Here is a 13,432-nt window from a genome sequence, read left to right on the forward strand (position 1 = left end):
GAAAACAGTTCAACATGATGCACATTTATTCCGCGGCACACGGAAAGCACACATATGCAGTTAAAGCAGATGTAACAAAAGAAACACAACAATGAAGATCTACAACGGACTACACGTGCACATGGCAACACTTACACAGTTTTACTTTACAGACGGCGCCAACAACACATTTACTCAAAAGTAAAAGAAAAGGCCACCCTCAAAGGCAAGGGGGCAGATGGGGCCTGTGGGCCAATATTTACGCGGGACCTGAAAGAGCGGTCAGGTCCGCGAGACCGGGTGGATCCTACCCGTGTCTTTGTGATGAGCCGCAAATGTGGTGGCGCGGCGGTGCCCCGACTTCGTGCTCCTTCGCGGGTTTCGTTGGCACTGCTTGGAGTGGGGTGGGAACGGGGCCCCCTTTTCGCACTATCTCAGCGCGGGGGGGGGGAAGAAGGGGGGGGGGAATTGTTTATGCTCTGGGGAAAGAGGATAGCTGGCTTACTTGGGTCCCGCGATGAGCAATTCCACCGCGAGCTCGTCGCCGACCGCCGTCTTCCTTGCCTCGGACCCGAGCAACTCGGTCTCTTCCCCCATTCTCCTCAGCCGACTGCAGCAAACCACCTGTACGCCCTCCACTCCCCGCTCCTCCAAGGCCGACTCTGCGCTCAAACCGACTCGACCAAGCTCCAGGCTTCCTCTCTCTGCAGCTCCCCAACAGACTGCCCAAATTCGCCCTGCGCTCGGCGCTTTATAGGCCGGCAGGAGAACCCATATGCAAATTTCTGGATCAGAACGAGCTCGGGGGTGGAGCCACGCTCGCCCATTGGACGGAGAAAAAGGGGCGAGTCTCCCCTGATCCTCGAATTTGCATATTTCGATTCTACACTGACGCGCCTGGAGGCGGGGCCAAACCGCCCCGCGCTTGCTGATTGGACGGATCAGAAGTGGGCGTGTAGCATTCCTGATCCGAATTCTCCTCGGAAAGGCTGCATTTTCCACTCCCGGCTCGGCGCGCGTCCCGTACGAGCCCAGGACAGCCTGACGCTCCGTGCTCACAGGTGGTGTGTGAATGGCCGCAGAAGGAGAGAGGTGAAGGTGGTGGAGGGTTTATGGTGGTGGTTTATGGCCATGGTGCCGTTCGGAATGGCGGTGATGCGATGTTTGCAGGAGCGAGTTGTGAAGGTAAAGATCGTGGCTTTTGGCGTTGTTGTTGTGAAGCGGCGTTGTGGTTGGTGGTTGTTGTGTGATGGCAGTTGAGACGTGGTTGGTTCAAAATAAAGATAGAACAGAAAAACGGCTATCTCAAAGGGTCGCAGCCCGAATGAATCACATTTATTCCCTCTAAACAACGGGTTTGGGGCTAACTACACATGTACTTACAGAGATATCTCACCTACGGGACCTGAATGGTGGTTTGCAAATTTCCTCAACTGCAACAATATATATATATATATATATATATATATATATATATATATATATATATATATATATATATATATATATATATATATATATATATATATATATATATACTTCCGTGTTTCGTTCTTAGCAGGGGTACCCGACGCTGCCGGTGCAGCTATTCTCATTTTGTTGGTATTTTGAAGAAATAATAATTTTGTTTTTTGTATTTTGGTGGGGGGGGGGGGTCCAAAAACACTTACCTACACTCACAAAGGAATAGGGTCAGCTTTGCATTTCAAGATGCTTTCTCGTTTACATTTGCATTTCACAAAATGTTGTTACCTGAAACATTTTGCAAAAAATTACAGTTGATTGACATTGTTGATAAAATCAAGGCAGAATAGGTTTACTTTTCACTTATGTGATGTAAAAAAAGAATGTCCAATTATATGACCTCAAAGTTTCTAGCAAACATTGTTTTGTTTAAGAATCTGCCAATGTGCATGTTTGACGTTGATGTGACCCTGGGGTACAGGATTCGGAAATTGTTGAACCTGCGGATATTTGAGGATGATTCTGGCAAGATGTGGACTCGGAGCATCTCTGATCGTGGCCTGGAAATTTTGTGCATAAGTCAGTTTACGCTCCAGTGCATCTTAAAAGGAAACAAACCTGATTTCCACCTGGCCATGCCTGCTGACAAAGCTGAGCCGTTTTATCGTGACTTTCTGGAGCAGCTGTGTAAAGCGCACGGCGCTCATCTCGTGAAAGGTGTGTATGTTAACTGTACTTCACAAAGTGTGGATGGCAGTGTTTTCATCCTGACACATTGAATCAGTTTGAGATGGGTCTGTTAAAAGGGCAAATCTATCTCGACATGAGGTCTTTGGGACACTTCAATAAAATACAAGAAAGCCTAGACACAGGAAGAGACCATTTGGTACATCATGTCTGTGTTGTCTCCACATTCCATCACATCTAATGGCATATAGTAGTTTCACTTACCGTATTTTCTCGCAAATAAACCACGGGCTATATGTTGAATTGGTTCCAAAAATTCCAACTGCGGGGTATGCTCATGTGCAGGTTATGCGACACTTGACATAACCACAGGGGGCCAAGTTAAATGATCAATGAGATGCAAAGAGGGGTCGTTTTTTTGTTTTTTTACAAGGTTAATTGTAATATCTTTAATTCCACTTCTTTCACGTATTTTACCGACACACACACACACACACACACACACATCGAATTCCAAAGCTATTTAAGGTACCAGCAAGTTATCTTCCATGAAGCCCACAAAGTCCTTGTCTTCTGTGTTGCTGTGAAACAGCTGAAGCAGCTCGGAGTCTGAAAGTGTGGGGGTGTGTTCAGTTATCAAGTTTCTTGTAGAGTGCTGTGCAAGTGGCTTAAGTACTCAAGCAAGCACTCCATTGAAAACCGTTGAAAATAAATGGCTGGCTTGGCAAGCGCTATTGGTTATCTGCTTGGTAAATGAACGCACCCCAGGTCTGTTGCAATCCATGTCATCATCACTCTCATCCTCTTCTTGTCCAGAAATCGGCCCACTTTTTCGTCAACTTTCAGTTTGAATTCGGACATGAAACTTTTACGTTTTCTCTTACTTCGACTAACGGCAGACATTGTACGGCAGGGACTTGTAATTGATATGGCCGTTTGCATGGAGTGACATAATATTCAACAGCCTGCGGGAGGGGGTATTCATACATTTCTAATGGATGAGCAATGTGGTTTTTGGTCGCATCAGTACCAGCAACCACGCTGCTTTTAACACATCACTACAGTAAACTTTAATTAATAAAACAACCCCTTTTTTCAAGATATTCATTTTTAGGTCAATTGCTTATTTACCGCAGTTGTATTTGAAAAGAGCCATTCATTGGCCCTTGACAACCAAGCTTTACTGCCTACGGGAAACATGGAGATTGCGTATCTCCTGTCAAAACTGGGGTGTGTTCAGTTACCAATCAGCTTGCTAGCACTTGCCAAGCCAGCCGTTCCTTATCAACGGTTTTGAATAGAGTCCTTCCTTGAGTGCTTCAGCCACTTTGCGAGGGCTCTCCAAGAAATTTGGTAACGGAACACAATCCTGGCATGTAGGGTATACCCGTGCGTGGGTTATATGTGCCTGAAATTTTCCGTGAGCACATTTTTCCTGAGGGGTGGGCTATTTACATAAAAATATGGTACTCTGACAGGTGTAAAGGGAGCGCACTAAAATTTGAGTTTAGTCTGGCATCCAATCTCGACCTTACTCTAAACAGTGAGATCGATACTTTGCAGTTCGGGTGTTGGATACAAAAGTGCGCTTCGGCTGGGGCAAATCCACTGTAACTAACGTTCCAGATGCACAATTTTGCATACTTAAGTTCATTGTAGCTACATAATTAAGACTGGCAGGACTATTTCTCCTCTATTGTTATAAAAGCTGTGTGTCAGGAAGTGAAGGGTTGTGTACTTCTCACACTGACTGTATCTCTTCTCCATTAGTGGGCAAAAAGTTGAGGGTAACTGATGTTACAGTAACTGATGTTACAGTTAAGGTAATTGAGGGACACCAAAAAGCTAGGTACTACATTGCATTCTGATATATCGTGTCCCTGAGGACATGGTGGCAGGATGAGTTTTATATGAGAGTATGATTGGATCATAGTGCCCAGCTGTGCAAGGAAGTATGGAATTTAAGCAGGTATGTTTTAAGTTATTGCCACTTTAATATGAGCATGTGGGAGGCTGATGTTATATAACTGATGTTATGCTCCTTTTTGCCGTAACTGATGTTACCTAACGTTGCACTCCTTTTTGCTGAATGTAAGCACAGTTTGTGAGAACTTGTATTGGTGTAGTTATCTCAAGTAAGTTTTATTCAATTAGTTGTTTATACCAGTATGAATACGAAAATACAGTAATGAGATTTCAAAAATGCAACAGAGTCTCACGAAGAATTGTTTAGAAAACAAAAGAACGAGACCAACAATAAGAAACTCAGAGATATTTCACGCAAGATAAGGCCTCAAAAATTATTTTACAAAATGAACGACAGAGAGACGGTTCATTAAAGATCATCGTAAAGGGCAGACGTACGGTCAAGCCTCCTTCATAGTATTTTTGCATGTGTTCATTTGATGAAGAATTATCTCTCAAATGAGAAGTGTCCTCGTGCATCAACTGCTGTTGGAGCTGAAAGCTTTTTCATTCTCATGTTGTGATGGTAGAAGACTGATCCTCACTTTCAGGTGACATTGTTCTTGTGAGCCTTAACCTTGTTCCATACAAATCTCTTGACACTTCCCCTGATTCCATGTACCACACCCTTTCCATGGCTGGTTGCAAAGAAATGCCAGTCAAGGTTGTTGCCATGTTTTATCGCAAGAGCTATTAATGCTGCAGCCATGAAACGGTTTTTTGAACTGGGAAGATTGCCCATTGGACCAAACGGACACTCTACTCACTGCAGCAGGGAGATCTTCAAGAATCTTGTCGATGTTAGGTACTACTATGTCCTTGGTGTGTGTCAAGTTGTCAGACATAATGACACCTGAACTGTGGAACCCGGAATGCCAGACTGCTGTGATGTGAATATACTCACTTGGCTCTGTTATGAATTGGCACTCTGGGTTTCATCCTGCTGTACACAGGTATAATTTTCTGCGAAATCTACCTGGACAATTGCATGAAGTGGGTCATGATTTGCGGATGTTGCTCGTTCTTTCTTCTCTCTCAAGGCCTGTGATTGACATCTTTGTACGCAACAGTGTTCTAAGAATTGAGGGGTTAAGATCAGCAATGTATTGATGTAGTTCATGAGAAGTGCCTTCTTCCACACACTTGTTGAGTCTACCTCGATCATCTGCTTTCCATACATTCCAATGAGTCATCAACCTTGCGTCTTTCTGTGGTTAATGAGTTGTAAATCCTTTACCATCTTTACATTGCTAATAGTTATTTAGCCAGCACTTCTTGGTTAGTTGAGTACAGATGAGGGTCTCTGCAATCTGACGGGAGTATGAAGGAACACCAGCATCAACTTTGTGCAAAGCATTTATAGCCTTGGAAAAGTTTTCACGATCGGCACACAGGCACACATTATGTGGCAATTTTTTGCTGAGCTGCACAGGTTGAGGGAATAATTGATCAAACTTGGTCCTTCCTACTTTGCTCGGATATTCTTCCTCAAATCTGGTGTCGGTCTCATATATTGAAGAGGTGAGATGCCTGATCTGCTCTTTTGCTTTTGTTCCATCCTGTTTTTGCACAGTGATATATTTCCTTCTTGGAGCTTGTCTACTGATGTCTTCTCTCAGATAAAAAAAAATTCCCAAAAGCTTCATGTTATCTTCAGACGATGCACAGAAACTTGGAGAGGGCTCTGAAGTTGACTTTGCTGTCACTTCATCCTCTTCGATGAGGTGTAATGAATATTTAAAAAACGCACGGTGAAAGTGACCCTCGGTTGACCTCATAAACTCCGAGAGGAAGTGATTACTGTCCTCTATTAATGGAAAAAGATGAGAGAGTCAAAACTGAGAAGATGAAGCCAACTTTTTGAATAATAGGCAAGATATCCTTGGTAACTGGCATTGCACATTGGTAACTGACGTGACATGTTTTATTCATCTCGTTAAAAAAAAATTCTCTATTCACTCTAAATTCAGGCTGGTTTGGGAGGGCCTTGACCTCCTTCAAGAGGAAAATATCAAACACCTTCAAATGTACTGTATCTTCATGTTATGTAAAGAAAAGACATGATGTTTTTGTTAATTGATGTTACATTAATACAGATAAATTTCATTGAGGGGTTTTTTTTATCAAATTAATAAAATCAGCTGATTTTTAGATCCTCGTGGAGGATCTCGAAGTCTTACTCACGTTGTTGTTCTTGTGAACTTTTTTGTTTCACAGCCTACAGTTTTCATCGAAACTTCCTGAAACTTGGAGTATATACGTAAAAATTCCCTGCGCAGACAGTAACCATCTCCGATTTTGAAAATTCCTCCGAGAAAAAAAAGTTATGACGTCAAAATATCTTCGCTCATGGAAATCGCTTAAAAAATTATCTCCGAAACTAGGCAAGCTTTTTGAAGTCTGCTTGTGGGAATCGAACAGGGCATTAGCAGAGATGAATTACTGCACATATGATGCATCACTATGACGTCATATCAATCTTTATGACGTCATTCCTGTTTTTTGTCATTTCTTGTTTTAACAACCCAGAGTTTTCATCGGATCTTCATGAAACTTGCCATGTATATGCAGAAAGCCCACGTGCAGGCAGTAACCATCTCCGATTTTGGAAATTCTTCCTAGAAAAAAGTTGACGTCATATCGCCGCTAATGGAAATCGCCTACACCATTATCTCCGAAACTAGGCAAGCTGTCTGAATTTTGTTTGCGGGAATCAAGCCGAGCATTAGCACAGATAAGTTATCGCAAACCTGATACATCACAATGACGTCATATTCGTTTTTATGACGTCATCATTAAGAGGACAAGGATCTTAGCTCATTCGAGCTTGTTGTTATTTGTTTGAGACCCTGTCATACAAAGATATTTAATCATATACAAGTTAATAATTCAGATATATGGGCTTGTATAAATACAGGAAGCAAGTCGTCTGTCGATGTTTTTTTTATTTACACTATGACAATATATGCATAATTTGGCAGTCATGTTGACAACCAAAATGGTTACCTTACGTCAGGTAAGTTCCAATTCTGATAACTTCAACTTGTGCCCTGCTGATCCATATGAGACATTTGATTGATATGACAATTTAAAATTTTGGCATTGGTGTCACATTTGCATTAAGCTGGGTGTTCCATCTGCTAGGAGTAGTTTGTGTATGTTAAAAATCCAACTGTTATAATTTGTAGGAGGAAGCTGACGCTGGAATCTCAGTAAAATTCCTATCAAAATCGTCTCCAGTCAAAAGTGAGGTGCGGCCAGCCAATTTGTAAAAATCTTGTGCCAATCTCCTCCCTCATTCCTCTAAACAGGATAGCTTAAAGGAACGGGCACTCGCTTTTGAGCTGTTTTGCCTTTGTTAAAAATCTCCACTGAACTATAAACGGTCACCTTGGTGTTTAACATACAGTTTGAGGCATCATTGTGTGTGCCCTTCATTAGAAGGACATTGAGCTGGAAGACCCGTCTGCCAACTCGTGTTGTCGATGGATGTTAAAGATCCTATGATGTCTACTTTTCATTAAAAAAAGACAAGTTATCGTCTGCAACCTGGCCAAATTCCTGCCCAATTCACCTTCGCTCTCATGTCAGACTTGGCCAACTGTTCGTGAAAGATGTGGGCCAATAACATTTGCTGGCTAACCCTACAAGAGGGAGGGAATACTTGGAGCCATTCAAGGAGTAGTACAAGTCGTTAACTATTTGCAACCATCACTATATTTGCAGTCGTCAAAACCACAAGAAACATTTCCTCTCATCATTACAATGGGCTGCTCATTCATTTCAGTATCTCAGCTGCTTTGGAGGGCTGAGAGGTATTGTACAATTGAGTGTCATATAATGGTGACTTTTCCCTGGTTTGCATTTATAGATGGCAGATTTGGAGCACGGATGCAGGTTCACATCCAGAATGACGGTCCGGTGACCATTGAATTACAGTCTCCACCATCCTCAAACGACCCCAAGGAGGTATTGCCAAGAGTCTTGTTACCGATTACTCATCACTTTCAAACACTGCGCATCTCTACAAACACCCCCACCTTCCGAAACAAAAATGGACACTGGCTTAATGGAATTAGGTGGGTCAGTGACTTAGCTTTGGGATTCGTCATGTTGTGCACCATAGTGTGTCAGAACTTTATTTCCTCCACCACCATATTGACTTCAGTAAGGGACAAACAAATTTTATTCCACCATGCTATCCCAAGTGGTGTAAGACTTATTGGTCCAAATTTGCTCTTGCAGAGCAAGATAATTATCTAAAACACTCAGCTAGAGTAATTGAAACTTATTTGTGAAGGAATGGGTAAGCTCAGGTTGGCAATGCATGGAATGGCTCCCTTAAAGCCCAGATCTCAATATAATTAATACTGTATGGGAATATTTATAGTTGGACAAAGAAAAAGTAAAATGGAATCCCAGAAACTTCGACATGGAGTCGTTTCCACCGGAAGTCAGTGCAACGTCATGCTGACGCTGCACTTGCCACCTCTGAGGAAGGGAACAAGTCTGTTCTTGAAACGTCAGGCAACAATAAATAAATTTGTTATTCTTTCCAGCTCAAAGGGCTGCTTTTTTGTTAGTACAGATATACAGTGCTGTGCAAAAGTTTGGGATATTTCCACCTTTGTGGTATTATTTCTCCATTATTGTTAGAAGTTAGAAAAAAGTCAATAAATTTAATATCACAATTGCCTTTAAGGATATGAAATGCAGGAATACCTTGACATACGAGTTTCATTCATTCTGTGACCAAGCTCGTAACTTTGTTTGCTCGTATATCAAAACAATTTTCCCAATTGAAATTAATTAAAATACCATTAATCAGTTCCAGCCCCCCCCCCCAAAAAATATATTTTTTAATTCACTTAATCGCTAAACTTAATTGCTTCAATTTTTTTGACTCCCTTTGCCGTTACACTTAGTTGCTACAATTAGCCGTTACCGCAGCTTCGAAATAATCGTAACGCCCTTGGCTGGTGTTATATCCTTCAACGAATCTTTCTGCTTGAGAATAGTACATATCGTTGAAGTACTACGCTCAAACTCCCTCGCCAACACTCACTCCACGTTCATGTTTTGCAATGATTTCACGCTTCATTTCAAGCGACATCATTCGTTTCTTCTTAGCACTGTCCTTTGCAGTTACTTTTTTAGGACTCATGGTTGAGTTACAACAAAGAAATTTGGCAAAATAACTGCACCAATGAAAAACAAGAGCTAAACACAACGCAGATTACTACGGTACGACCCTACTCAACGAGATAACCAAGATAACTGAACGAGTGAGTGGCAGGAGATGTGTGAAAAGGCGGGAGAAAAAAAAAAAACAGCTCGCTCCACTCGTAACTCGGATCTCGACTCGTAACACAAAGCAAAAAATCGTCCGAGCAATGGCTCGTAACTCGGAATACTTGTAAGTTAGTGCATTAGTATGTCAAGGTATTACTGTACATTGGAAAATTGTTATATTTCTGATATACTGTCAGACGCTGCTATTCGCGGGGGATACGTTTCTGGAAAATGTCTTGAATGTCGAATCTGCAAATGTTGGGGCATTGTTTCAGTGGAAAAAGGGGGGATAGGTTCCCAGCGGTTCGTGATTCATGAGGAAAAATAAAAAAAAATCCCCTGAAAAACGTGAATATGCCTGTGAAGAACGGAGAATATGCCCACGAAAAAAAGACCTCGAATACGTGAAGCACAGGCCGCGAATGTATAAGCAGGTCAGATAAACCGCGAATATGCCCGTGAAAAACTACGAATAGGTGAAGCACAGTGCTGTGAATATTGTGGAGGTGGCCGGGTTCGAATCCCACTCCGGACTGCAGTTGTCGCAGGGGTGCTGGGGTTTGAATCCCACTACCTAAATTCGTGGTGGCCAGGCAGTTACGACCAACCTCCTGGGACGGTCGAGCGGTCTTTATTCCTCGGAGGCGGACATGCTAATTGACATGGATTTCAGCACGCGGTCAAAGGGTATGGCGGATGGCAACGCCGCTGTATGGGGAAATCCAACAGAGCCCAGTGAGGGCAGTAGCGGACGGAGAAAAGAGTACTCGGAATAGAACGGAAGGAGGATTATACAGAGGATGGACAGCACGAGTGGGTTTCATCCGTGAACCCCACTGCAAATACACAAAATGCGGTTTCTTTAAAAGGGAATACATTTAATGAAATATATATATATATATATATATATATATATATATATATGCACGGTAATGAAGATGAAATGAAATTGATATAATAAAAAACTTCTATGATCGAGGCCTCGCACACACAGAGGCAAACACAGACAAAGGGTGACAAACGAAAATAAAATCCCCCTTTTTAAATACACTGGTACTCAACCTGGCCCTCGTCAATCTGGTGTTGGGGAGCTACGTCCGGCACGTGTGCTTGCAAGCAAAACGGCGCTGTCTCTTGTCGAGCCCAGGAAGAAGGCGCCTCCACCATCCACGTGCACACACACAGGCAAGATGGTGCTTCACTTGTAGCAGCTTTCCACACTCGACATACACAAATCTGGCCGGCACCTCCTCAATCGGCTCTGCTCAATCTGTTCTGCTCGATCACGCCAGATGTGCAATCTGCCCTGCTCGTTCTAATGTCTCCAAAGCTCTCTTGCTCAGCACACTGTGCTTTCGATCCTCCTCTTTCTTATCACCCTCTCTCTCCTCTGCCCACGGGCGTGGCCTCCTCGCCTCCAAACCTGGGAAGGCAGGGCTTCTCCTTCTGTGGGGCTGGCTTGGAATATATAATCATAGGGAAAATCACAAAGGGTAATCACGTACAGGGGAACTTATTTTTATTCCCTTAGCTAATTAACACCGCACTACCCCTCGTGTGGTGACACGTAACACTTAAGCTGACAGATTCCCTGACTTATTTACATCGAGGTACTTATACCCGTCCACGGACCATGCTACACTATACCATCCTATCTGTACTATTAAATCAGTTCATCTACCCCCATAATCATAACACCAGAGAAGCAGGTAACATTTTATGAACCGTGAGTATGCAGGGTCTACGAATAACGGAACCGCGAATGTCAGGGTCTGACAGTATTTACATAAATACACACACTTGTGCGACATGCTTGCGGTCTGCAAGTAGATAAATACATTAAGCTAAATGGGGAATGTGTGAGCAGTATGAGCTCTTTATGCATTGGCAGTGCTAGCTCTGCCCCTCTCCATGCTGATGGAGTGACTCATCACGGGGTCATCCCACGAACCCACCTATCTATTACCATGGTCAGGGAGTGAGTGGTTGGAAAGAGCTTTGTATATTTGATAATGTATCAGTGTCCAAATGTATTTTGCTTTTCATGTAAAAGGGTCAAAGTTATGATATGAAACTATACATTTACATTGTTATGAGAAACTAGGCAACATGAAGAAGTGGTAGTTTTGATTCTAACAAATGATCCAAGACAAATGTCAAGGGGTTGAATTTAAAAACCGAAGTTGAAAACAAGGAGTGATTGTCATATTCTTGTAGCTGTTCCCACATTGTACGGTCGTTAAGAGCAGAACCAATTCGAGCTAACATGTTAAGTTAGCATCTTTCCTTTTTGATACATTCATTGAATTTGAATTGGTAGAATGATTCAATAGGCTGCTGAAGATGACAAATCTACGTCCGGTCTGGGTTCAATTCCTAATCCGAAAATAAACTTTCGGATTGGTGATGCACTGCAGACGGGCCATTCTCTTTGGTCACGTGACCCTTGATGAGTGGGAGAGAAGCTCCACATGTCGACTTTTGTTTACAGACAGTTTTGTGTTTTTTTTGTGCTGCAATGTTAGCTTCGATTAACATCAGTATGAATTTATTTTTTTAACTTTCCAGCCCACCGAGAAAGTACGAAACATTTGTATTCAAGTGAATGGTTCTTAAGATATATATATATATATCTCTCTCTTTGTGTGCACACAGTTTCTCCCAGGCTAATGAGTACAGCATGAAGGCACTCAGCAATGAAATTGCACTTTAAAGTTTGCAGCATGCATCCAAAAATTGTTAAATGGTTTTCTGTTAACATGCAGATCATATGGGTGTTCAAACACAAGAGAATATATAACTATTGTAATGAGACAGAGCTTGAAGCTCTGGAGGGAAGATTAGGTAAGCACAGCCTCTCAAAGGCAATTACCCACACGGGAGAAGCGAGGAATAAAAAGAGTGGATTTGTGCAATGTGCTTGGATTTTGGAAGTTTAACCAGGAGGGAGTTACTGGAAAAACATTCATGTCCTAGAATTGTTGGGAAGGGTGGGAGGGCTGAGAACTATGGTTTGTTTCAGTACTATGGTTGAAGGAAGATGTATGAGGACTGCAAACCCCATAATCGCTCGACGTCATATTCACTGTTCTCGAAGGATGAGTTTTGAGTGACCTCAAGTGAATTTTGTTGCTCACTCTGTTATCTCATCAATCTCATTGTCATCACCTTTTGATGTGCAGTCATGCAATGTTCCCACCTTTATTCAAAAATTCTTGGAAATATAGTGGAAGACAAATGGCTCGGAGCAGTTGTTGAGACAGCTCAGGGTGAGACAGAGTTCATAAACTCCAGAGAGATGACTTCCTCCATCTATCCAATCGAACGGTGAATGCATGAGGAATCTGAGGCTGCACACAATACAAGATGAAGGTCACCGCAATCATGGACAGCAGCAGCCAGCTTCAACAGTCTCGACCAGGCTTGCTCACATTGCCATGACGCAGTGTCACAGTAATTCAAACATGTCAGAATATGGTGTTGGTGGTTGGCACTAGAAGTGCGAGAATCAGAAAGATGATGCAATATACTGAACAACAACTTATTTTATATTTTTTGCCACATTTTTGAAGGACATCAAAACAGGTGGTCACCCCCAAGCAGTGACACTACGTCATGGCCACATGCGCAAGCTTGGTCGAGACCGTTGAAGCTAGTTGCTGCTGTCCACGATTACCGTGACCCTCATCTTGCAGCAGTAGAGCTACTCCATTGTGATTCGGTTCACTTTTTAGCAATCCTGCCAGGGCGCAATGTATGTCTTGATGTTCCTGCAAAATAATAAATGTAATGAAAAAAAAAAAGTACTCCAACTTATGGTTCCGATCAATAATGTGGAGCGGCATCAGCATGATGAGAATGAGTATCCAGATTACCTACGTAGTTGCTAATTCAAGCACAGAACAAGCGGTCTGCATGGGCAGCACAAGAGAATGAAAAGAAGAAAATGGTTGATCTATCCGTCGTGAAGGATGAAACGGTGCTGACGTTTCAGCCTTATGTTGGGAACGATGCTGATGCAGGCCAAGAAGGAGGAGCATGGTGT

The 13,432-nt window shown here is 42.6% G+C and overlaps 1 protein-coding gene across 4 annotated transcripts in view; it reads left to right on the top strand.

The window, feature by feature from the left end:
- DTD1 (D-aminoacyl-tRNA deacylase 1) overlaps positions 1 to 13,432 on the top strand; it is a 72,970-nt gene that overhangs the window by 14,442 nt on the left and 45,096 nt on the right. For all 4 annotated transcript variants that reach the window (XM_085856058.1, XM_085856055.1, XM_085856057.1 and 1 more), the window contains exons 3-4: positions 1,925 to 2,160; positions 7,967 to 8,064. In XM_085856058.1, the coding sequence (XP_085712184.1) occupies positions 1,925 to 2,160; positions 7,967 to 8,064 (334 nt within the window). The remainder of the gene's footprint in view (positions 1 to 1,924; positions 2,161 to 7,966; positions 8,065 to 13,432) is intronic.

This window comes from Eptatretus burgeri, chromosome 15 (genome assembly GCF_056783735.1).
Source record: "Eptatretus burgeri isolate ZD-2024b chromosome 15, Ebu_testis_v1, whole genome shotgun sequence".
NCBI lineage: Eukaryota > Metazoa > Chordata > Myxini > Myxiniformes > Myxinidae > Eptatretus > Eptatretus burgeri.